Source organism: Heterocephalus glaber, unplaced genomic scaffold, assembly GCF_053883595.1.
Source record: "Heterocephalus glaber isolate CG9 unplaced genomic scaffold, H.glaber_assembly_v1.0 deba00001481, whole genome shotgun sequence".
NCBI classification, from domain to species: Eukaryota; Metazoa; Chordata; class Mammalia; order Rodentia; family Bathyergidae; genus Heterocephalus; species Heterocephalus glaber.
Window position 1 is genome coordinate 37,835,600 of NW_028258317.1, and position 26,844 is coordinate 37,862,443.

The 26,844-nt window shown below is 35.1% G+C and overlaps 1 protein-coding gene across 12 annotated transcripts in view; it reads left to right on the forward strand.

Annotated features, from left to right (window-relative positions):
- Positions 1-26,844, forward strand: part of Nfib (nuclear factor I B) — a 221,236-nt gene that overhangs the window by 184,762 nt on the left and 9,630 nt on the right. For 3 of the 12 annotated variants that reach the window (XM_087183933.1, XM_021252857.2, XM_004838297.3), the window contains 3 exons: positions 2,668-2,833; positions 5,867-5,949; positions 16,294-16,382. In XM_087183933.1, the coding sequence (XP_087040059.1) occupies positions 2,668-2,833; positions 5,867-5,949; positions 16,294-16,382 (338 nt within the window). Of the gene's footprint in view, positions 1-2,667; positions 2,834-4,373; positions 5,846-5,866; positions 5,950-16,293; positions 16,383-26,844 lie in introns of those variants that run through there. The other 9 variants (XM_087183936.1, XM_087183935.1, XM_021252860.2 and 6 more) reach the window with 5 other exon arrangements.

Sequence of the window (26,844 nt, forward strand, 5' to 3'; positions counted from 1 at the left end):
AATTAAGACATCCATTAAAAGTCCTTAACGTTAATTCAGTGTGGAAAATCTTAGAGTTCCATTGGATTTTTTTTTAAACTGATGTCTTAATTAGGCACTGTTAGGGGAAAAATTATGCAAATTAAAATCAGGCCCGTAGTGTTATGCATTTCTTTAATTATTCAGTGCTTGTTTTATGTATATTTCAATTTCTTTATAAGAGGACATATTAGGTGATAATCTGCCTATATTGTTTTCCTTATGTTTATATAGTCTCAGGATTTCCTTACATTTTCAAGGTAAAGATCCAGTTTCTAAGAGAAACATCTTACTCTCATCTCAATTAAAAGATATGCACAAAAAAAATCCTCTCAGGATTTTGTATAATAAGAGCATTGTACTAAGTAGGATAATCCTTTCCTGATGCTGTTTAGCTTCATCTTCAGATAAGACCCTCCTTTTCATATCTACAGTATAAAAGTTCATCTATTAGCGGACTTAAAAGATAGAGGCTTTATAGCTTAGTGCCACCTGTTTAAACTAGTAGAAAACTGAAGGATATTACTGTCCTGGTCTTCTGATAATGCGTTTCAGAAAAGTTCCTGCATTGATTTGGGAATTCCTTCTTTGTCCCCTTTATTATTTTTAAGTGGGAGAATTGTCTGTCAGTTCATGTTGGTTCAATTCCAGGAGACAGAATTTGTAGACTGGCAGGGTAATGCCATATTTGGTGGTGGCATTTCCTTCAAGTCAGTGTCATTCTGTTCCTCTTCCAGGTTGGCACTATCAACCTGTTTTGCTGAATGCTACACAGAAACACTTTTAGTATTGAATGAACCACCAGTGATAAAATGAGACTTTCTTACCCAGTAAGATATACAAAGCAGTCATTTGCAAAGTTCAAATAACCAGAGTTTGGTGGTTTGCTTTGGAAATAAACAGTTATTTCCCCTTGAAATGAAAATAGGTCTTTATGGTAAACTGGAGAAGTGTTGTTTTAGGAACATTATATCAACTTTCATGTTTTACTCCAACTCAAAACCAATTAGTCTGCATTTCAAAATAGAACTCTTGATATTCACCTTTTCTGCATTATAAATGGAAAAAAAATGAGTACTTGATGACCATTCAACTGCAGTCAACTGCTCCTTCCCAATCTCTTCCAGCACAGCACTGATTTTGATTGTTAAGCAACTGAGATGCCTTTTCCTCCCCACAGCAATTTGGGGATTAATTACATTACTGCTGCACCAATTATAGTGAGACAGCCTTGCTATTCAATGGAATATTTCGAATGAAATTAGTTTAAAGATATAACTCTCCCATAGGTTTCCTTAGAGAAAAACTCTGGTCAATTTTCCTGACATAAAGTTAAATATTTAAAATTACCCATGATGAATAGTCAGGATATTCAAGAAGTCCATTTTCTTTATAAAATAAAGAACATGGGCTCTGAGGAACCCAAAGACTTAGTCTCTAAGTCACAGTATTTAAATGTCTCTAGCTATTTATCTTTTTTCCTCAAGAAATGTCTACTTGTAATTTATGTACAGGTATTAGCTAAATATTTATTATTTAATGTTATATTATTATTATATATTTAGATAAAGTTTCCTGCTTCCTTTATCTTTAATAGTTGAGATTATAAAGACTGTATTTGTGGAGAAGAACCTCCTAGCGAATTGTTAAGAACACTGCAGTAGAGAATTGCAACATGAATATAATCAAAAATAGCATTCTCTGTCTAGAGGAATATACTCCAAGAGTTCTTCAATGCACCCTTAGGATTTTATCTCCTAGCTAAAGACACTATTTTTCCACCAAGGGGCTAAAACTCAGATAAAATATCTTTTCTGCCAAAGCCCAGGGAATTTTCTCAGTTAATTCCCACAAACGTCAACAATACATGTTTTGTATAACTCTCCATGCACAACAATGGAAGAATTCTCACCAATGCACGTTTATTTGTCCTCTGGTTCACCTCAGTTTATTTTATCATTGTGTGCATCTGAAAGTTCAGATGCTTTAAATCTCCTTCTGTCTGTTTGTATTAGTAAATCATCCAAAACGGAGTAGAGACCATAGAGTCTAAATTGCCTTGTGTGTGTGCCTGAGATACCTGTGTGGGTAAGAGAAAGCTGGAGTTTTTATATGCGGATGAATCGGCCTTGACTATTAATGATGGAAACTATGGAGTTGGATGTGTTTCTTCTCCTAGACATTCTTGGGTCTCTTGTGTCAGTAATTTCATCATTTAGGAGGCAAATTTTGTTTTGAAAGCCATACTGACTCTGTAGAAAATGAAGACTAGAGAGTGAGGAACTGCCAGGTTGTGACTGTCGATAGCTCAGTAAGGAAGTCCATTTTACCTTGAACTGGGCATTTGAAACCTCACTTGAGTTTTCTGGCCTACTGAATGAAAGGATCAAGTCTTCTTGGTGCTTGGGGGTGTTTAAACACTAAATAATCTACACAAAGTGCTTTTGAAGATGAGAACCTTACTCTAAACACTGTTGGTTTTTATTACTACTAACCATTGGTTGGCCTTCAGCCCAGACTGGAGAAGGTCTGTGTGGCAGTGACACAAAGTACGCAGGATCGAGGTGGCCACGTGTGCCACATGGAGTTGTTGAGCAAGACGACTGCCTTTTGGATTGCTTCACCTGGCATTCTGTTTTTGTTTTGTAGCCTAACAGCAGTGGTCAAGTGGTAGGGAAAGTGCCTGGCCATTTCACTCCTGTCTTGGCACCCTCTCCCCATCCCAGTGCAGTGCGACCTGTGACTCTGAGCATGACAGATACTAAACCCATCACTACATCCACTGAAGGTGAGGCAGCTTCACCTACAGCGACCAGTAAGTATCTGGGTAGGAAATGAGAAATGTCCATCCAAGGCACCATTGGATATCTGATCCAAGGTGGAAGGAAAACGTGGCAGCTTTTCCAGCTACCTACCCGATGGAGATTTCTCATTTAAGTGGAGCTAGCAGGCATGTATGTGGCCTTGCTGTAACATGCTCTCTCTCCTCAAATTTCTGTCAATGCATCCTATTTGAAAAGGGAGAAGCATATTTGTTTGAGCAAACAGCTATAACAAAAATAATAACTCATGCCTGCTTGTTCACGTTATACATTGAAATTGCACTGAATAACATCATGTAGTATACAAGGTTTTTATATCATCAAAAGAGAGATTACATAATTGTTACTTATGGGAACATCCCTGTAGAAATCCCTCCCCTCCACTAGACAGACTGAATGAGCCCCTCTAAGATAATTATATGTTTACCTTACTGTAGGTTATGTCATTGTTAGAAACAGTCATACAAAGTCGGGTGCAAGCAAGAACATTTCAAAGCTTAGCGTTAGGCACATGGAAGGTACCTACACTTTCATTATCTGCAACTTTTCCTTTAAACTTTTTGATTATTTTGCCTATCATGGCACATCAGACCCTATGCTTATTTGCATGGCCATAACATTTTAAACATCAGAGATTTAGCTAGTGAACTTACATAGCACATACCAATAAGCCAAGTGATTCTTTTGTTTTTTTATATAGAATACTCAGAAAGGGCAAGGAATAAATTTTCAGTTAGCTTCACCCAAACTACCAGCTTCGTAGAACTGGAACTGGTACACAGAATGGCAAGTGATACAGATGAGTTCTAGTCTGGAGGAATTTAGCATGCACATACACAGTTATACACGTATCTCAACTTCAGCCTTTTTTTTCCTTTCCTAGAGCAAGGAAATCATTAGGCTCTGGAAATTCCCATGACACGATCAGGGCACCACTGACTTATTCTTTCTTGGCCATTGGAAAGACACTCTTATTTGGTGAGTTAAGAAAGACCAGGAAGGAGCTCTACAAGAAAAATAAACAGTACTTTGATTGTACAGTGAATAGTCAGCATTTTTTCTCAAGATTCTCAGCACACATAAACTACTAAATCAAGAGAGGCTTGTAATACCCATCAATAATCATTAATACTTAGTAATTGGTTTGCTGGCAGACACTCACAACAGCAGCAAACGTTTTCATGAATGCATAGATTTATAAGACCTGGTCAGAGAAAACCAAAACTGCTTTTAACAGTTTGCTACATACATGATAGTCACTAAAACAATAACGTACAAATTTACAAAGTGCATATCATGTCATCTTTGAGCAAACAAATACATGAAAGCACAGAAAATAAGATTTTAAAAAGTAATCAGAAGACTATTTTAGTTAAATGATCACAACCAAGTTCTAGAAACTTTTGCTGCCTACTAGCATGGTGACCTTAATATTTAAGATTCAGGGCAGGAGCAGACCCAAATAATCACAGCTTACTTACAGGAGTACCTTCAGCCTGTTTGTTAATGAATTGTTTTTATACTCACATACAGGTTGCTCAAAAGGGATCTGATTTGACTAGTAAAATTACAAAATATTCAAAAGGAATATCTTGATTGTATAAAGATGGCTGCATCAGTCCATTTTCTACTCCTACGTAAATATAGTGAGTAGTTTTTCTTTGCTATAAACAAACTCATAGCACCAGCTCCTTAAGCTCCACTGATAATGAGAAACCGGTCATTGAATTGAAGTTAAAACACAGAGGCCACGGAAACCTCCTTTTCATAATTGAAAAGAAAGAACAGCACAGATTGGTGCTCTCTAAGGGTGACACTCTTCAGATCAAAAGCCCAAGTGTTGAATTTTGGAGACGTGGAGATGGGTGGAATAGGGGCTGCTCTTTCCTGGTGGCTGCCCTTGCATTGGCCCTGAATTCAGGAATAATAAAAAGATGAATTGTGAGCATCTTCAGTGTTTTTTTATAAGTTGACCTAAAAAACCCTTAATGATCAAATTCTGCTGTCCTTTAAATGAACATGGCAGAATTAATATATTGATTTTTAAAAGCCAACCTATTTAAAATCCATGCCTGAATTCCTCATTAATCTGATGGTTTTAAGCCAAATGAGTATCTTCAAACCTGTAAATGCAGTGATGTATAGTTAAAAACTTAGTTCTTTTGCTTGGAATTGCTTGATGCTAGGAAAATATATTAATCCTTTTCTTATAAAAAGAAGCAAAACTCTTTAGGAAGAAGAATAATGATCCTGTGGAAAATTCACTTTATACCAAAAGCCACTTGTACAGGAAATACTTGCAAATGAGACCATGACAGTGTCAGCAGCCCCTGTACCATATGTAGTCACTACCTACTGACCAAGTATTTCAAGTGACTTCCTGGGCAGTCACCAGAAATTGATATTTTACACTTATAAAGAATTTTTTCAAAACTGTGTCTATCAAACTTGAGGGCATTTTTGCATTATAAAATTCTAAGCTTATTCATTCTATATAGTACAACAAAAATAGGCTCCTCCAGAATAGTAATATTGGATTTTCTCTTTAGGAAGACTTTCATCTCGTATCATCAAGCTTGTCTGCCCAAGTCTTATCATTAAAAGCTGTCGTTTTTTTCCTGACAATCTTTCAGCCTGCTTACATTCAGAAACACAGTCTCAATCATGATTTCATTATTAGACCGCTAGTATGTAGTCAAAAGTTGCATGTAGGAAAAGGACTCTTCTATGTCGCTGGTCCACTGTGCCCTGCAGGACTGGGACTGGGGCACAGAAGAGTAAAACACTGACATCAAAGGATGGGATGGGATGTGTGAGATAGGTCTTTTAGGGGGATTAACTAATTGATTTGAAATCAATGACCATTTCTTTTCTGTTACTTGGTATTCACTAGAACAAGAGAGAAGAGAAATGGAGACACTTTTTTTGGTTGCAAGTCCCACTTCTCTTGGTTTCTTATTCATGGACAGGGTGTTCATTCTGATAGTTCACAATTTTTATCTTTGTTTTTGTTCTTCCTTAATCAGCCTACACAGCCTCAGGCACATCTCAAGCCAATCGATATGTGGGACTAAGTCCAAGAGACCCATCCTTCCTACATCAGCAACAGGTGGGCAAGTTTCACCCAGGTGTAATGGTGTAGCCGCGCTTGCTTTGGTGCTTTTCTTCTCCATGTTGCCTCTCAGATCTGGACTCAAAATGGGGCTCAAGGGGCTTCTGAGACCGAAATTGATCATTTTGTTTTCCATATTTTTTCCTCATTTATTCCTTGCTTCTCATCTCTCTGAACAGTTTCTCAAATTGGCTTACAATCTCTTCCATCTCCATAGCATAGATTGATAATGTAGAGGAACACTGTTGTGCTTAAGCCAGTATTTTTCTCAGTCCTTTGGCTGTTGAGAACTTACTAGCATATAGCTTTCAAAGGCGAACACTGAAAATCAATTTAAAAGCCAATTAGAGTAGAAGCAGTACATTTGTGTTTTTGAGCAATTTCATATTTTCCAGATGTTTTACTCCTCACTTTGGTAGTTCAGTCCAGGAAGATGAGTTATGAAGCTAAAATCTCAGGCAACACATCATTCCTATTTTAATAGGTTTAAATTGGTTTAGTGATTTCAATGTGGTAAAACACTTTTTTTCAGTTCTGCTTTCTTACATCATTTATGTTTCAAGTAGCATTTTAAATTTCACATCTCATTAATGCTGTAAATTTAATGCAAATGAAGTGTTTACTCAAACTGTGAAAATATACAGCCAGGATTAATGGTGGTTTATAAACAAATTAGCCACAGTCAAAAGCATGGACCATTCCAATATAGAAATCCTACTATTCTTGTTATAGCATAACAGAAGAAAATTCTGAACACTTCAGAATTTAAATATATTTTATGATGCATGTGCTTATACTTACTGTTCTCAAGATTTGATAGCAGAGCAGTTTGAAATTAACAGTATATAAAATATTACATAGGGAAAAATTGTCTATAACAAGAACTAGATGGCATTAACTAACTTGCTGTTCACTTAGAAGTTATCTCCACACATGCATGTGAGTTTTTATACATGGTGCAAGCCTGCACAGGTTTTTATGCCCACTGTTTTATTCTGGGCTGGTCCACCTCCTTCACACTCACTGGGGCCTGTCTTAGCTGTGCTCCTGTGGAGTTCTTGGGTCCCTCCCATTGGCCCGCCAAGGTGGTAGGCTGTGTATATTAAAGGCCACCACATGCAGAGTTCAGAGAAAATCATAAAGATGATAGCTTATTCAGGATACTTGACGTTTTGCCAGGTTTAAAAAAAGCAAAGCAAAACAAAACAAAAGAGTGAGAACTAACTGAAAACATCTGTATACAGTTATGAAAATACCAAATAATAATTAGTGGTTTTGCCAACCATTGCCTTTTCAACATAATTCTCTGGAATGTTGCTTTTTTTCACCTCTAAAATTGCTGTAATATGAAATGTGTTATAATTACTATAATATGGTTGTATTTGACAAATGTGTGTGTTCATTGTGTTTTTTAAACATATGCAGGGTTTATAGGTTTAGAAACTTGCTCTTTTAAAATCAATAAAAAATATTTTTGTCATGGGATTTGCATTATCTTTTATGATACATCCCCACTTTCTAGTTAATTTTTAATTCACCAAAACGTACCTCTATTATTTAAGCCTTTAGCCCCAAACATATTTAGAATATTGTAACCAGTTCCATATACTTGGAAGCAGTCTTTCTCTCTACCTGCTCTAAGCCATAACATCTTTAATTTTTTTTAATCACTTATGACTAATGTTGGGGCCTTATATAATTATGATCACAAAAAATCATTAATTTAACACTTACTTCTACCTTTACATAGCTAAAGATAAACTTAGCAGAGCATACTGAAAATACAAGTCAACAAAGTTGAGATCTGGGCATATTTTAATTGAAAAATATGACTTCTAGATCTATAAATTTTTTCATTGAAGGTTATTGTTATTTAAGAGGACAATGGTGAATGAAGACCACTTACAGTATGAATATATTTTGTTCAGTCAGATGCAGTTACTATTTATGGAATACATGATGTATATTGATCCTTGGAAGAGGAAAAACCATATATGCTTCCTAGTTTAAAAAATTTTAAATACCATAAAGATAGATCATTTGTCCTCTATTTAATGAGTATATGCCACTTTTTATTTGAAGAAGCCCAGTCGGCCAAATTCATAATGAACTAAAATTTTGAAGCATGTATGAAATAAACATAAATGCATATATTAGGTTTATAAATATATGACTAAACAAAGGCTTTAATTAAAAACCTGTTATTTTTATCCTTTCAGATTTTGAAAGACTCATAGAGATGAAGTTTTTTGCTTACTATCTAGGAATACAGAGACAGAAATAGTTTAAATGACTTCGGTAAAGGTTATTCTTTCCTGTAGCAGAAATGAGATTGATTTACTGTGTCCTTTCATTACTTCACAAAGATTTAAAAGAGACCACTCTTCTAGTGGAGGGTTCTAAATGCATTTGGTTTAAAGCACTCAATGATGAATGAAAAGGAAAATCAAGGGGTACATGGAATAAAGGTAATCAATCATTTTATATTAGCTAGGAGAAATTTAAAATTAGAAAGGCAATGGTTTTAGCCTGAGAGAGTTCTTTTAAACATTCCCCATAACCTTTAATATACATGACCCCTTAAGAATAAATATTGTCACCAGGTACATTTTTCCATTTATGGTGGTTGCTTTATAAAGATTTATCCTTTTAGGTTATGAAAAGTATTGATGTGCATTGTTGAGTGCTATTTTTTTCTTTATAAAAGAACTTTAATATAACTTACATAAATTAGAGTTAGCAATAAATTTTAAATTATTGAATAATTTTTACTGTCTTTTAAGTAATCTTTCCACAAAATGACACGACAATAGAGCTTTCACTATATTCATTTCTAACACGCAAGTATACTGGCATTCTTTAATTGAGATAGAGAATATTAAAATATTAAAATTAACCCTGTACTGTACCTATAAGAGTGATACCTTCACATTTACAAATATAAACAATAAAAGCATATGCTTTTACATTCATTAACATGGTACATGCACAGTTATTTGTTATTAGTAATTATAAATTTATGTGTTCTTTTTTATAACGGTTATTACTGATTAGTGCTGGCTGCCAACTGCTTTGAAATAGTTTTTCTGACCCTGGAATTTTACCTATCATTGCAAATACGATATCCCAATTAAATCTAACATTAAATAATTATGTAGAATATTTGCAAAAGATCCGTGTCACTCAGTTAATACTTTGCCATTAAAAACACCCCATCTCATTAGTCATAATAATCAGCTCATGCCACCTAATGAGGACTCAACTTCACAACTATTCTCACTTAATGCAGTCTTGAGTATGTTGAAGGTCTGGAACTAGTCTGCCTTTGAGACAGTTGACTGGCTCAGTTAATGCATTCACTACTGGCATGAGGAAAATTGAAAAATCAGAACTTCAGGTAGAGTGTCATTCTTTTTTAACTTTTCTACTGGGAATGCTGTGGTGGCTTGAAGAACCCATGTGTTCTGCTTTGGCAAACTAAGCTCTTGCGGTCTCTACTGAGAAATGCCTTTAAATGGTTTGGATTTCAAAAGTTTGGAAGACCTCCTCTCCTATTTACATCTGCAGAGACATAGCAGAGAGTTTCCCTTCCTACTTCATCCTTCATAGATCTGCAAGGCACATCCCTTAGTATAAACAGCGAAGGAACAATATTTCCCAAGTGTTATCTTCTTGAGAAAATGGGAACTATTAGCAGAATGTTGGATATTGCTTAGAAATCACAGAAGTTGTGTTATAATCCAGCCTAATAATTTTAGTGTAAGTGGATAATATGAAACAACTTATGCAGTTTAGCACTAATTCTTTATCTGGTTAGTCTTATAACAAATTTTCCAATTTAAGGCCTCCTTTTTTTTTGCTATCATAGAAAGTTTGATAATATGAGAGACTCTAGTTGAATTGATTATCACTATTGCAGTTGAGAGTAAGGTCATATTAAAAGCATAAGTCCTTATTATTATCACATTAAGACAATAGGTTATAGGAACCTATTGCAAATAGGAAATAAAACCTTGCATTTAAGAAAGTTCTTGTTTAGAAGTAAAGATCACCATCCAGCCATTGAAGTGCATATTAATTTTTTGATACAGATTTGAGATTTGGGGTGGAGTAAATGGGAAGTCACTTTTACCTCCCATAAAGTAAGCTCTAGTTTGTAAGAAATGCAACCTGTTTTCACAGTCTCAATGACAATCTCTTGACTATGTATGCTCCCTTTTACTAGTTCTTCTGAAGAGTGGCCCGACCAATTCTGGTCCTTACTTTACTCCTCAAAGTTGCATACATTTTACTGATGCTTGAACTTTAGCATGTTACATCTCCTGCGTGACAATGAAATTCTATTATTTCGAGTGCAATTACCAGGCTAGTTTATGCTTAAATATTTTCGACACTTTTCTTGATGTAATTTAAAGCTAGAATTTGAAAGTGGTTTCAATTACACTGAAAATTTTTATTATGCAAAATAGCCTTTTAAAGAAATCTGCAGGGTTTTTTTTAACTAAAGTGTGAGTTGGAATCCCCTTACAATATTTGCCCTGGCAAAAGGCAAAGCTAGAGCTTGGTGTGTTAAAACCACTGGGAAAGTAGTCACTTATTAGAGGCAGGCGATTAATGGGGCACAAGTAGACTATCAAAAATCTTTTCAATAAAGTCAGGAAACAGGCTATCAACATTTGGGCCATTCTTATTGTGTCTGTTATCATAATTGACAGCTTGACGTAAAAACCCCATCACATGACTTCTGGGTAGGTATGTAAATGGATAAGAGGTCACTTTTCACATATGCTAACTGGAAAGGAAACACATTTGAAGGAAGTTTCAGTCAAAATAATAGCTATGCAAATGTTTAGCTTTTTGGCTGGTTCTTAAATTTTTTTTAAAAATCCCTCCATTGTCTTCTATCACATTCATTTGTTCATTTACCTTTTCTGATTATCAAAGGCTAATATCCAGATAAACTATTCTAATTAATGTAAAAATAAAATCATATTTAGAGTAGTTTTAAATTACAATCAACAAAAACTCCAGGAGAAAAAACTTTTCTGGAGAGATTTAACTTTAAGAGATCTAAATTGAATCAGGGAACTAGTGGGAATTCTGAAGGTCGCTAATTTAACCTTAAATATTCTTGGGCCACACTTGAAGGAGAGAGGAAAGAATCAGGGACCAGCACACTGTGTATAGGGTGAGAAGCAGGGATTAGGAGTCAGGAGGTTGGAGTTTTGATGTTGACCTGAACAGGGCCTTCTTGTTTTAGAAAGGAAAATGAAGTTGGATTACAGCACTCTAACATCCCTTTAAACCTTAAATTTTATAAATTAGAGTAACCTCATGGGGGCTTCATTTTCTAAACCAAGTTGTATGAGTTTTAGAATTTCACATTACAGGTAGCCTTAAGATACCAGGATGATCTTGAATATCTTTTTTTATTTTTTAACAATTTCCTTCTTACCATTTCACTTGTTCAGTAAAGTACCATTCATCAGAGGTCCCTTGATTTGTTCCATAGCAGGTAATTTATAGTAGTGATAAAATAGAATAAGTTCTGCTAAACCAAGCGTTAGGAGGGAAGTATGAGTATTGAAATATTAATCTTTTTAACCTCCACAAAATAGCCTTGACCCCTCCTCCAGTCTGTTTCCTTGAGTCATCTAGAGAAACAAAGCTACTCAAGAGAACATAAAACATACCTTTCAAAATATTCCCGAGAGTCCTTGTAAACTTTTTTTTTTTAATGAAAAGGTAAATATGCCTGTGTTGGTTATTCTCTTTACAGCTTAATGGTTTATTGGTTCATTTGAGAGCTGTTGTCATCATGAGGGACTGTTAGTACATCAGCCTGTTTGCTGAGTCCAGCAAAGTAGGACATTTTGCTTACCTTCTTTCTTTTGTTCCCAAAGCTAATTGCTGTGCATTTAACAAAAGCCCCTGTTAATAACAATGAAAGGTCCTCATTTGAATAAACAAACTCTTATTCTGAAACCACAAGCAATATTCACTCTATTGATTCTTTATAAGCTACTTACATAATTGTAGCTATAAGCTACTTACATAATTGTTTGAGTGTAGTATCTTGGATATTTCCCCTTATGCATATTTTTGAGAGAAACCAGATGGTCCCCATTCTTTGTTTCTGATGCAGTCTCATTTGAGTTGTGCCCAGACGAGGTTTTCCTTTCAGTTACTCTACCATAAGAACAAATGCAGCGAAAAACTCTACTTTCACTACTTTTTTAGTAGTTTGGCCTATTTTAACCTTATCTCTTTACTGACAACTTTTTTGGAGAATTCTGTTTCCTTACTTCACCTTTTATTTGCTTTTGAAATTCTGGGCATAATTATTTTAATGTATTTTTACTTCAGTTTTCTAGACAGTCTAATTTTATTAGTGCATATAAATTAATGAATTAAAATGATTTCTGTAAAGCCTGGATTGGTGACTCATGCCTGTAATTTCAGGTATTCTGGAGGCTGAGGCAGGAGGGTTTCAAGTTCGAGCCCAGCTGGGTAATTTAGCTAGACCCCTGTCTCAAAATGAAAAGGGTTGAGGATGAAGCTTAGTGATAGAGCACCCTTGAGTCTCAATCCCCCTACCCCCCAAAAAGATTTATAAAAGCGTGCATTTTTGTAAGAGTTTGGGTGTGATTTGGCCTGATTTACAGTCTATATTAGAAAAATATGAATTACTCTCATTACAAACTCATGACTTTAACGCTCTCTGAACTAATCTGCCCTTGATGTTTTAAATTTGTTTATTATGGGGGAGGTGACTTCCTATTTTTTAAGGGAAAATTCTTGGAAAAATTAGAGATATTAGTGCTTTACATTTAGAAAAATTTTATGTAAATAAAAGACATGTATTGATATACCACCTAAAATAAAAATTTTTCAAGCCAGATGTGTTGATGTACATTTGTAACCCCAGCACTCATAAGGCTGAGGCAGGAGGATTGCAGGGAGTTAGAAGCCAGCCTGGTCTACACAGTGAGTTCAGTTTGAGGCCAGCCTGAACTACTTGGCAAGACCCTGTGTCAAACAAAACAACGTTTTAAAATTCAACTAAAAAATAATAATTGCCAGATGAATTATATAACACCGATTCAGAAGACAGAAGCTGAGAAGTCAATAACCTAATCTCATAAATATTACCTGTTATTTAAACTTCACCTAAAGTCTAATGGAAAATTATTTTTAGTTAAGAGTACTGAATTGTAATAAAGTATTTAATACATCCCCACTTAGCATTAAGGTTTCTATTTTTTTTAATTTTTAAAATTTGTATTAGTACATGTTTCCAGTACATAATGATTACATTTGTTGTGGAGCGTGGGTCCATGTACATACTACTTCTGTTTACTTCCTTTCCCCTCCTGGGCAAGTAATCTTAGTAATTGATGTCTGTCTGTCTGTCTGTCTGTCTCGTGCTCTCTCTCTCTCTCTCTCTCTCTCATCTCTGTCTTCTTTTTCTTTTGTGGCAATCCCTATTAACCTGGCTCTTACGTGATAATATATAAGCATGTGCTGAACCAGGGCCATCAGCACTAAGCTACTATGTTCCCAGCCTCCCCCCACTTTTTCTTTTTTTTTTTAAAAGCCTCTTGCTAAGTCAATTAGTTGGGCTTTAAGTTTTGATCCACCTGCCTCAGCCTTCCAAGATTACAGTGTGAGACTAGAATTGATTTTCTTAGAAATAGCTGTCAAGGAAATCTGGTGAATAAGTGATTTTCATCTTAATTATTTGTTTCCTTTACCCACACTATCTCCTTTAAAATTCATATATTAGATGGTTCATTTATACAAAGATGCTTTATGCAAAAAATATGTTTAAAAAACGTGGAGGCTATTGCTCAGGGAGCCTGGCTTAAGTGATAACATACAAGCATGTACTGTCCAAACATTTCTTCTTAGAAACTTTTGAAAATATTGATAATGCTGGTCCACAGTCTAAACGGGGAAATTAAATTATATGTATAATTTTAGTAACTGAAAGGAAATTAGTTCAATACTACTTAATATCTTACCAACTTATTTGGCATTTGTTATTGCCAAATATATTTGTTGATTATTTTGTATGTAGTTAAGCATATTTTTTTCTGATATGCAGATTTTGATTACATGTATCTTAAAGATAGATGAAAAGGAATAGTATAGTCAATTTTATTCTATTTTATTCTATTCTTAGGAAAGAAAAAGTCCAAAAATATGTTGATTTTAAGTGCTGAGCACATGGCCAACGATAGCCCAGTTGACCTTTTTAGGGATGGTAAAACAAATGAAGAGACAAAAACTGAGAAACCTTAAAAAACCTAAATTGACCAATTCATGTAAGCATCCTCTAGAAAGAGATAGTGTTCTAGCAGTAGCCTATGGGACAATAAACCAGCAACACCTGAGTTTCTCTTGTTATATGAAAGGATGTTCACTTTCTAAATCTCTTCCAGCTAAGCTTGAGGGCATCAGAAACTAAACTGAAGCTGATAATTCACAGAATTGAGATGTGCTGTGCTAAATATACGCCCTCTCTTCTTGAGAATGCTTATGATTCACAGCTAATGTTTTCATTGATAAGAAGAGATGAATGAGTGGTCCTTAAGGTAATCTGTATACAAAGTCAGGTTTCTTGAACTGGTTTTAGATTTTTCAAAAACCCTTTTAGGGGCCGGGGATTTAGCTCAGTGGTTCTGCCACCTGCCTTGCAAGCACCAGGTCCCGAGTTCAATCCCCGGTACCCCCCCAAAAAACCCTTTTAGAACCTGTATTTTGAAGTAGACAACCGGTTTATTCCGTTTTTGTTAAAAACAAATACTTTGCCCTATCATACTGAATTTTTGTTTGTGACCCACTTTGAGAATATTAAAATAATCTTGCATTTGCTTCTCATGCTCTAATTTGTTCAAATTACCTCTTTGAAATGTAAAAGTATGTATCATTTGTTTGATTTAAAACTACTGTTTTTCTTTTTTATGCAAGTATTATCATCTGCTTTAAGAGTACTTATTTTTCTGATTCATGACTCTTTTATGACATACCCTGAACAGAACTTACATATCTGTCCATCCATATGCTTGTCTGTTTATCTAGGGGATTTATTAGTTCTTTAAATTATAAAATCCATTGTTTATCAGTACACACATATTTGAGAAGTTTTAGATTGCATTTTTGAAGGGTGATAGATTTGTGGGAAAATGAGTGAAAACTGTCATTCTGAAACTCCAGAATTACTCTTATTTCTACAAAGTGCAGAAACTTGAGAGTCTGAAAGGAAAAACAAGGATTCCTGATAGCCACCGTTTTCTCAAGCGTCATGTTAGGGGAACAGATTCATAGTTTGCCCTGTGTGCCCAAAGCCTGTGGGCTCTGCTCCTCTGGAGCTCCTAGCTGAACCAGCAGACGACTCAGGGCAGCAGTGGAGGAGTCTCTTCTCAGTGCAGGATGCAGTTAATTTACAGCCCAGCTATCTAGAGGTTAAAAACCATGATTTTCTAGCGTGTTTTCCCTCAAAGCCAGATAAGTTTACTTTCTTAAGCATAAAAATAAGCAATATATCTTTTCAATAAATCTGCTAGCACTGTAGGGCAGCTGCTAACCAAACAGAGCTGGATAGGGTTACTGGAAGGGGCTTGAAGGGCAGAGCTGGTGACTCGGAATCTGGGGATCTGGGAAGAATTTGCTTTAGCTTATATTCAGTACATTCCTTGCTTTCTTCAGATGTGGGGAAGTATTTTAAGTGCCATTACTCTGAATTTAAAATAAAGCAGAAAATCTTATCACCTCTTTCTAAACAATGCCACTTTAAGTGAAACAAAATTAGCAAGCATCTAGAACTGAACACCTTGATGCTTCCATACCTAAGTTAGGGTGAATGTCTATAGGGTGGGGCCTTTCACCTCTAAACTGCATGTCTCCTGTTTTGCAAACTGCATGCTTAAAGTTATTGATTATTTTACTCAGTGCAGATGATTTAGTATGTTGCATAGAAAAAAAGCAATTTTGTTTTCTTTCTAAAATATATCTCTCTGTTGAACATTAACATTTGCTTTTATTTCAGCTCGATTTGTACTCTAATAATGGCTAATTGTTATGTTCTAAGCACTTGTTTCTCTTGTATCCTTTAATTAATAGAGAAGCATATTATAATAGCTTTTTCTTTAAAAAAAAAGTCAAGGAATTTTGCTTTTCAGAGTAAGATTTTCTTTTGCTTTTATTTGTTTTTTTAAGTTGCCTCTTGGGAAAGTAAGGTTAATGCCATATACAGTACTAGTTTGCATGTGTTCATTTAAATACTAAAAACTGCAGTACTGCTCGATCCATATCTGACTGCTAGGTTTCAATTGACAGCTGAGGATTTGTGACTGGACCGTGAATCAAAACGGCAGGCATTTATACCCCAGTACCAGTGAGGATACATTGGGAATTACTTGGCAAAGGTAACATTTTAATTATTTCCAACCCTACACTTACATCGAAAAATTACATGACCTATAGTGTTTGTTTTAAATAGTTTTACAGAAAATATTTGTTAAAAACTTAGTTGTCTTGGCTGTACCATCCCTGTTCCCCTACCCCTCTTCTTTATTTCTTATTTAAGTGCAACATCACATTAATTTGGGACCAGAGCTAACTGATGATTGGAATTTCTAAATACTGTCAAATGTTTGATACAATTTATATTCTTGGTGTGGGAATAGGGGTGGAATTAGAAAGTTAGATTTTAGGACCTAAAAAATGAAATTGCAGATTTAGGGAAGATTTTTTTTCAGCAATCTATTAAAGCATTGGCTTTTCACAATATATATTCTTCTCATTTTGCTTCTTTCCTCTCCTGCTAACTCTAAGCCATTTTGCTATTCACTTATTCATCTATCAGGGAGAAAACACTTGAAAAAAAGTGAAGTTAGTCTGTTTAGCTGTTAACAGGCAGCACCTCTAAATACTGGAGTGGGATGATGGTTAGAATCGATAGCTAAGGAAGGACCCTACTTTAAAGAGACATTTAATTTCTGGTTGTATACTGATGTGACCCATAGAGGATTGCCATTATTTGGTTGATTAAAAAGTCATTCTAAAACTTCATTTTCAAAAGCAGTTTGATACTGACTCATGTATTAGTTTTAAAAAATAAGTAGTTCTGAAGTAGCTTCTTATGTATTATTTTAATAAAGAACAATTGTGTCAGATTGATAATCAAAATTAATGATATAATCATATGTAATAGATAAAAATTTGCAAAAGAGAGTAAGGTAATCCCTTGAGTTTAACAACAGTAGAACCAGCATAATGTTCCAGCCCCACTGTGATTGTAATCCTTCCTTTACAGAAAGTACCTGTGCTGAGTGGGAGAGCGGCAAGGGCTACTTGTCTCCACGTTGGTTGATAGAAACTGGGGAAGAATAAAGTTTGCAAAATTTTAATCAGGACAAATTTTAAGAAAATTATTCAGATTGTTTTAAAAAATTCAATAAGTTATTTTAATACTTAAATGATTCCATTATGACTTTTATTCCTTTAAAGATTAATTTATCAGCTTTAAAAATAAATACATTTTCACCTATTGTGATTTTTTTCCCCCAAGAAGTATGTATTAGTCCTCTTTTGGAAGAAAAATGCAATGTATACTTACAAAAATAAGATAAACTTACTGGAAGTATCTTCTTTAAATAGTATAAGGGTTAATAGTATTAATGAAATTCAGTGAAAGTATCTTATTTAAAAAGTCTGAATTAATAAGCCTTTAAAAGTTAATTTAGTTGAATTTGATAATACAGTGTTTGCATTTTATTTTATTAAATAACTTTCCTGTATTTGAGGCCCCACCTATCTGCAAAATGGCTCATGTGTGTGTATAAGCTTGCCATATTTTTTAGAATTGCAAATCAGATGAAATGTACCAATGATTTTAAATGTGCCTCTAACTGTCTGATGTGTTGATTACTGATTGGCATTTTCTCTGAAATAAGATAGCACCTGTAAAGTACATTAAAAACCAATAAGATGTAAATTATTGGTAATTTAAGGTACAGCTAGTAATTTTTTAATCAAAAAGTGATACCTCTTAAGAGGAGAAAGTGAATGGACAGTGTATCACAGAACACATATTCAAATGAGTGAATATGATTAAACTCAGTTCTTAGGGTAATATTGTTCATGCTACAAATCCCCTTCTTCGCAAAAATTGGGATAATCAGTTTAGGGTCTTAGTCAAAAACAATTCAGAATTTATTAAATTACCTTTTCTACTCCCTCTCAGAAATAGTATTTTTTTAATTAGTAAATGAGACAGTGTAGAATGGCCCTAATGATCCATAAAGCTCTTACAAAGGTAGCGTTGGGTTTGTTTCTTCCCTTTTAATCATGACTCAGAAAGCACATAATTGATGATGGCAGGTGTCTCGCTTGTGCATTCTGCAGGTATTTATGAAGTCTCTGTGTTGGGGTATGCCGACTGCTGTGGTGGACACAGAAACACACAGTTCTAAAATTTAACTATCACAGTTCAGAACAAATATAGTCAAATAAGACAGCAATTTGCTTTGCTTTGTTTCCATTTTCAAAACGGACACGAATCCATGTTGTATAACACAAATAAGCCAGGTCTCTGGCACAGTGGCTCTATGCATAATTTATACTTTGTGCCCTGTAGTTATTTTTAAAACTTAATGGGTTTTTCTGTACATGTTATATTGAAAAAGGAAATCATTACTGTCTGTAACACTACCACTTTTAAGAGAAACCATAGCAATCTAACGTCTTCAAGCACATGACTTACAGCTCCAGAGTCATCTCACTGAGTTGAAAATATCTGCAACATGTAGATCTGTCAGCCAGAGAATTAAAATTTACTTTCAGCATGACAGAATAAAGAAAATATCACAGGTGACTATTATTGTGTCTATTATTTTTTGTTTTTAACAAAAGGCAATCCCTGGAGACTTGATAGGTAAAAAGGACCAAGCTGAGTGGGTGTTTTGGTTGGCTCTATTTTGGTTGGATTGTTTGTTGTTCATTGCTATTTCACTTATCTGTGGCTGTCTCCTCTTCTGATTTGGGCCATGTCTGATTTGGGCTCCATTTGGAGGGGAAAGTGGCAGGGCCCAGGAAGGTGAGCAAGCACTGTAGTCAAAGGCAAGTCCCCCCATCTTCCCACTGTACTTCAGCATGGGAACATTTCCTGAGGAACCAGAGCTGACACTGGGGGAAGTGTTCACTGACTGCAGGGCTGCATCCCTGACAGTGTTTTGTTGCTTTGACCTTAGGGTTTTGTGGGCCATCTTCCTGTGTGCCTTTGTGTGTGTGTTTGCATGTGCTCTTGTGCTCCTGGTCGGGGGAGCTGTTGCTCTGTGAGAAAATGAAGGGATCTGCCTACGAGAAAGGTCAGTTACTCGAGTTAATGCAGTGTGTTTGATGAAGACCTCACCTCTGCTTCAGTGAGGATGGGCTCAGCTTGCGGGTGAGGAGCAGGTGACAGATTGCTAAAACTAGGTACCGTCTGTGCTTTGTCCTGTTGCGTGGACAAGTTATGTTGTTTTTGCATATGTGAGTTCTGTGGGTATAAACACATAAGGCAGTTACTCCTTAACTGGCTTTTTTTCTTGAAACTATACCCAAAACCTTGCTGGTTCTATCAAATATGAAAGAGCAATGTAATTGAATGAAAAAGAAAGCTGGAGGACAGTCCAAGAATAATATAAACATAAGTTATTTTAAAACATTGGAGTGAATGCTTTATGCAAAGAGAAACTGGATTTATTGTTTCATTCTCTCTTCTCCCCCTTCACCCCTTTCAGGAAAATGCAAAGCCACAAACGAGTGGCTGTATGTGTCTGATGGCTTATATAAACATAGAAGAAGCCTTCAGATGGCTAAAATAAACATGCGCGTGTTACTGAAGGATATGTTTACACAAACCATTTGCTCAGCCTCTGAAATAATGAATAAATGAAGATTTTACTGAAATAATTGGAAGGATTTTTGTGTTTCTGCTGATGCCATAATTGAATGGCACCAAAGAGACTTTTATCAGCTATTTTCCATGTTACATGTGTTAGCAGTTCCTTTCTGTGAGTTGAATACTTCATTCTGTAGTTACTTTACACATGTTTTTGTAAGAAATTGTCGTTTATTACTGCAATTCTAGAGAGTTTCTTGATTTCCCAAGAGAAATTTAGCAGCCAGTAAAGGTTATTTGGATCTGGCTGGTCAGGAGAGGGAGGGCAGAAAGCAAGAGGTAACAGCATTTATTTCATGCATAGAACTATTTGCATAACACTGACCTCAACCATTTACCGTTTCCTTTGCTTTGTTCATAGCACTTTCTTTGTAAAATGGAAGCTCTCAAAAGATTTTATGATGAATAGTTAAAAATAATTTTCAGTTTGGGTTGCAGACAGTACGTTGGTATGCACATATATTTGTTTGTGTGCATCCACACATAGGTGCCATGTATGTGATAAGGCCAGTGCATACCCTGTCCTTAGATAGAATTAAGAGTTAACTTTTATTTCAACCTTAGAGTCAGACCATCCCTGTGAATTCACTAGGTTAGCGTTTCCTGCTCTGGGTTTGTTATCTTGACACATAACTACAGTACAACAGCTGGGTTGTTGCTGGAGTTCCTGGGGGGAGCTTTATTCTCAGAGTGCTGAATTTCCTTTTCAGCTGTTAGCTCTAAAGTGTGTTCAGAATGTTCAACTTTTTATACATCATCCTGGATCCTAGCACCACTCTGGGACCATGATAGAAATGCTGATAAGAGAGATAAATGGAAGAATCTTTGGTTCAAGACATAATTGCAAAAGCCAGAATTGTACATAACCATTGTTTGATGAAAGAGCTGCTGAGCAGTGTTGCTCTTTGTACTTGAACATTCGCATGAACAGAATGACTCTCCATTCTCATAAAAATCATTTGCACCTGTTATAAAATAAAAACTAGAAACGTTACCATTCTAAAAAAATGATCTTGATATGTCTTTCAGACACACAATATCTCTGATTTGGCTGTGGAAAATTTATTGGGATCTGTTGTAGTTTTTGCCTAACTTTGCTCATTTATAAAGAAAGGTTTGTACAACATGTCATTTCCTTTTTATCTAGGCAAACTCTTCAGAACACTTCCTAAGAAATTAATTGTATTTCAGCCAGACTTGCACGCTGCCATCCCACAGGAAATGGGTCAGCAATCCATTAAGATGCCATTAGATAATCTAATTTGGAACTTAATCTCTAAATTAACCATGCTCCATACTTGAAGCATACTTGAGAGAAAGAAAAAAAGTTTACGTTTGAATCGATAGGGGAGCCGAAGCGTGAAGAAGGCTGTTTGTTTTTTCTGTAGCTGTGGTCACGTCTCAAGCCGTCTGGTAACCAGGAGAAACCAGACATGATGTAATTCCAGATTGAACTTGAACTTCAGGGACTTAGGATGGGGAAACAATGGGCCATAGGAATCAATAATGTCCATTTTCCACATGATTATGTTTGGAGCTTTAAGTTAACCTTTATGGGAGAAGCAGCAGGATTGGTAGTGTGACCAAAATGAGATGATCCAGAGACAAGATGTTAGAGGGAAGAAAAAACTCTCCACGCGATATTTTCTGAGCAGCACTGCAGATTCCAGCAGGATTAAAAAAGTTCCCGCTCTGCAGTAAAGCAATGGCCTGTTCAGAGCACTCTTTGTTCGCTTAGGTAGGACAAACTTAATCTTACGTTTCCTGTCGGATGATTTTTGGCAGCGCAACTGAAGAGGGAGGAGCATAGTTCAGAAGACTTCCAAATGTAAACCTTTCTGGTTAACCCTTTGCAACTGAAGGAAGTACACTAAACACTTACCTGATCTGAAGATGTTTCCCTAAAGCACCGTGTTTACATGCATTATTCCCATAACAAATCATCCCATGGCAGCCTATGTGACACTCATTAGCTTACCATTTTTGAGCCTCATGTTTGCTAGTTTTGTGAGTAGGAGTATTGTGAATTTTTAGCCATATTTAAATAACAAAGCCCAGGAATGAATAAATAGAATCATAAACATAATAAATTATAAATGAAAAAAAGGCAAAAGCTCACTGAAGTTCAAGAAACTGAAGAAAACAAGTGTAGAATATTCGGAGATTGTACAAAGTTACAATTATACTCCTTGTTCACTTTGTTTTATGAGAAGGAAGATTTTTGCACACATAACAGAATAGAAGGACCATATCAAAAAGCCTTCAGTTCCTTAATTCTTTGTAATTTTATTCTTCAGAATTCTGATATTGTTAGAGACAAAATCCTGCAAATAATGATTTTTGATTTTAAATGAAAATCACTTGTCCAAGAACCTTTTTGTTTTTCGATAAAGCTTACATTTTTCTTTAACTGAGCATGATTTTCATTAGTGAAAGGCATAATTTGAAAACACCATTTTTTGTAGAGAATTTTGTCTGCTGTTGAAGAATCACATATGCAAATGAGAAGAGCAGTAGCACTTGTAACAATAGCACTGAAAGGAGCACAGGGCTAGAGAGGAATGCCGACTAGAGAAGGGCTGGAATCAACATGTGGGCTTCTTTACTCTGGTGTGCATGGTCTGTGGGTAGAGATAAAATAAGTACCATTAGCCTGATAATTCTGTGTAGTTTTAATTGGACAAAACTTCCCACAGCTTCCTAAGTTGTTTTATATGTATGTGTGTGCTATAATTAATTTATACTTAGTCATCTTCATGTTAATTTTCTATCTTTCATCTTTTGCTCTAAAATATGAAAAAGACCAAATATATAATTTTTAAAAATATACTTAATTTGGCTCATTGAGGGAAGAAGCTTTTTTTCTTGTTTTGTCATACTAAAGGAAATAAATTTTGTTACTTTTAAATGTATAGATTGCCTTGTTGAAGGTCTTCTAGGATTATGTAAAAGCTTTCTACTACGAAAGTATAGTAATTGTAATGAGCACATTTAATATTTAGCTGGAATGGACCCATATAGAATGGTTTTCCTGCCTTGTGCTCTTCATTAGATTAAATATTTCAGTGGCATATGCCATTATTTTACTTAGGAAAAAACTAGCACTCATGCATGATAAAGTTAATCCTCAATCCAGTATGCCCCAATTACAAAATACATCTGAAACAATTGAATATAAACTAATGAGATTTGGTGGCCTGTCGTTTGGATATGTTATTTTCAAAACTGTCAGTCCCCAAGGAGTAGCAATAAAGAAGGCTATTTACCTACTTAGTTAAGAAACAAATACATTTCTCTTTCATTACTGTAAAGTACTGTTGCTTGCAGTTAGAATAATTCCATGAGCCACCTGCAGTTTATGATATTTGGTGTTTCCCAGAGAGCCCACAAGAGCACTTTGCAGATCAGGTAAGAGCCAGCCGGGGAGCTTTCTGATACAGATTATTACAAATAGTAATAATCATTAGAAATCATCTTGCATGCAAATAGGATCATTCAGATGGCAATAATGATCCTTAAAAATGGGAAACATAAATCGAAGAAGCCCAAGACTTGTATACAGCGCTTTGTATATTTTACTTCCAGTCTAGCACCATCTGAACATGAACTCAAAAGCAAATTATTGACATGGAGCCACATCTGTACATATATAAAACAAAGGCACATACTCCACTGGGCTGAAATGACTGCAAAAAGATCTATAAAGTCCACTTATTTTTGCTGAAGTTTCGACCCAGGAGTTACACTTCATAGAATTTCAATGTGTCTAATTGATACAGGCCTTAATGCATTGACTCTCTGATATAATTCAGTTACAATATATATTATACTCCTTTAAAAAAAAAGTGTTTTTCACAAAAGAGGACTTAAAGTGTATGGGTAAGAATGTAGACCTTAGGCCCATACCGCTGGAGTTCAAATCCTGGCTCCTACAATTCAGTAGCATTAGGAATTGGACAAGACACTTAAAAACTTCCTACCTCCACGTCCTTATCTGTAAAATAAGTATAATGATGACACTCACTCCTAGGTCTGTTGTGAGAGATAAAAGCTTTGTAGTAGGTCACTCACAGAGCACAGTGCCTGGAAAATAATACAAACTACAGAAGTGCTAGCAACTAGTGTATTCCTTAAGTACCCTTTTTATTTTTGTTCAAATACTGTTTATTCCTTTCTCAAATCTGAGTGAACATTTTTTCACAGGACTCAATCTACTGCATTTGTGTTATATTTAAGTAAGAAGCCAGTCCAAAATACACACATATACAATCCAGAACAGCCTGGCTTCTAATGTAATTAATAATTTGTTAGCAATTAATAATTGATTTTTCAGACAGGTCTTTTGCTTTTTTTAAAAAAAGAGCAATTATTTATTGTACCTTTTGGGAGAGATACTAAAACCTATGTGCAAATGTGCCAATAAAAATAGAGTATTTAGCCAAAGAAGTAAAAAGTTACCTTCTCAGGGTATATGAAACTCATACACAGGAATTAAAGGCACATGCTTCTTTTAAGTTATCTACTTTATATATTACTCATACTTTCTGGATCTTTGCTTATTTTTATCACTATCTAAAATAATCTGGCTGCTGGTAAGGTTGAAGTATATATGAATATATATAATTTTTTGCACTTTGGTCCTAAATGTATTTTTAAGCTTTCTAAGAGAGTCCTTACTATTTTTGAAGGAAATGCAGTATGTAAAATCTGAATGGGCAATATTATTGTTTCTCTGAAAAGTATTGGTATACTGGATACTCTGACACTTTATAGACTAACAAATGAAAAGCCCAATTCATTATCAAATAAACAGTAACTAGTGATAAATGAATTTTGCCATTCTTGAAATATTGTTTTAATCACCTCTGACTAATAGGTGAAGTCAAAACTTGGGTTCCTGGCTCAACTTCATGACTTCATATGTTTATTTGGCACTTTATGGTTCTTAACTGGTTGACTTAGAAGCTAAGGAACTAATTCTTTCTGGCTTCAAAGATATAAACATGGAATACATAATTTTGAGAAACATAACCATTGCATATTAATTTGGCTGCCAAGAACAATTTTCTCTTTTCACTGATTGATAGAGTATTGACTTTGTAGATGCAAGATCAACTATTTTATCCAGTGTACCTAAGATAAATCCATTAATAGTGTATCACTTTTGAAGGAATGTGTGGGCAAGTTCTTTCCTCTTAGTCCTCACCATACTGTTACACTAGTAGAACTTCAACTAGATTTGTTTCCAGGGGAGATAGATTCATAGAATTTCAGATTGCTTGGCCATACAACCAACCTCATTATCAGTGTACAAGTCTCTTCTGCAAGCATTACCTAGGTTAAGATCCAGCTTGTATAGGGCATGGGAAATTCATTGTCTCCTGAAGCAAATACATTTTGCTTTCGGAAAGTTGTACAAATGTTGGGTCAATATCTGACTTCCTAGGAATATACATTCCTCACAGTATAATATAGTGAAATGGCCATGGGAATCAGAATGAACTGATTTATTGGATCTTCGAGCTAAGTGGAAGACTTTGGGCAAGTAACTTGTCTCAGTTTCTTTATCTGTGAAGTGGCCATTTCAAGAGTTCATTGAGAGAGTTAAGTAATATTCCGTGTGTAAAATACCAGACATGGTATTTTGCTCCTAAGGTTCCTCCACATGCTTATCATGAGGAAATGTATCCCTTTGTGTTGATTCTATCCTGAGTCATATAGAAGTTTGAACTTCTTTCCCACTCAACTGTCATGTCTTTTCTGTTGCCTTTAAGCTGTTCCTTAAATGACATAATTTGGTGAGATTCTTCAGTAAAGTAATGCCACTGAGTTTATTTCTCTTAAAGATAGATGTTTAGAAGAAACACAGTGCCTCAGAGGTAGTCTTACCAGCAAAAAATAAACAAGAACCATCATCTACCATTAATGTTTGTTTAGAATAAAGTAATTTCTGTTTTGGAGGGAGCCACAGCATACACTTGGTCAAAATAATATGGAAATACTCCCCATGACATGAGGCATTTTATTTTGGAATTTTGATTTAGTTCCATGTGTTTTATTCACAATGAATTATCTCACTATATACATACAGTGGAAGCTACTAAGGTGAGTTGTGCTTTGCGTCAAAGTGCCACCAGAATCTTTTGTGCTTTTTTGTTTTTTTTGTTTTTTGGGTTTTTTTGGTACTGGGATCGAACTTGGGTCCTTGCACTTATGCAGCAGGCGGTGAAACACTGAGCTAAATCCCTGGTCCTCTTTTGTGCTTTTTTGTACCTGGTTTTTCTCTCCATATATTTATATATAATATGTAATATGTGCTATGGTCTGTATATATTTTATAAATATATGCTTTCACCTTTCCTTATCTTTAGTTTGTCTAAAGAAAGGTGATTTCACATTGGAAAATTTAATGACAACAAAGTAAATACAAACTTTAAGATATGTTGCTGCAGTAGCTGTATCCAACACTGACTGTTTAGAAGTCCTTTCAGTTATGTTCTTACAACTCTTACTAGACAAAGTGCAGATTGTTGGATGGACTGACCATGGCATTTTTTATATAATTTTCATTTTATAAAAGATTAAAAACATTAAGTATTTTATATATAACTAATTTGTATATATGTGTTTATTTTATCCATTCATGTGATTTTAGAAAGTTATGTAAAAATCACTGTTACATTTTTACTTGAATCCTACACAGTTTTAGGTATTGTATTTTTAATATTCAGTGATCTAGATCATTTTGTTTGATTAAATATTTTCTTTGTGTTGTTTTCATAGTCACTGAATTAGTTTGGCCAGGCCTTTTTTCAATGGGACTGCCAAAAATAAATTCTAAAAAATGTCTGTGCCTTATACTTCTGAACTTAGACTGGCCTACAGACTGGCAATAAGAGGCTTGTAAAACTCATATGTGGGGTCTGCATTGTGTTAATGCTTGA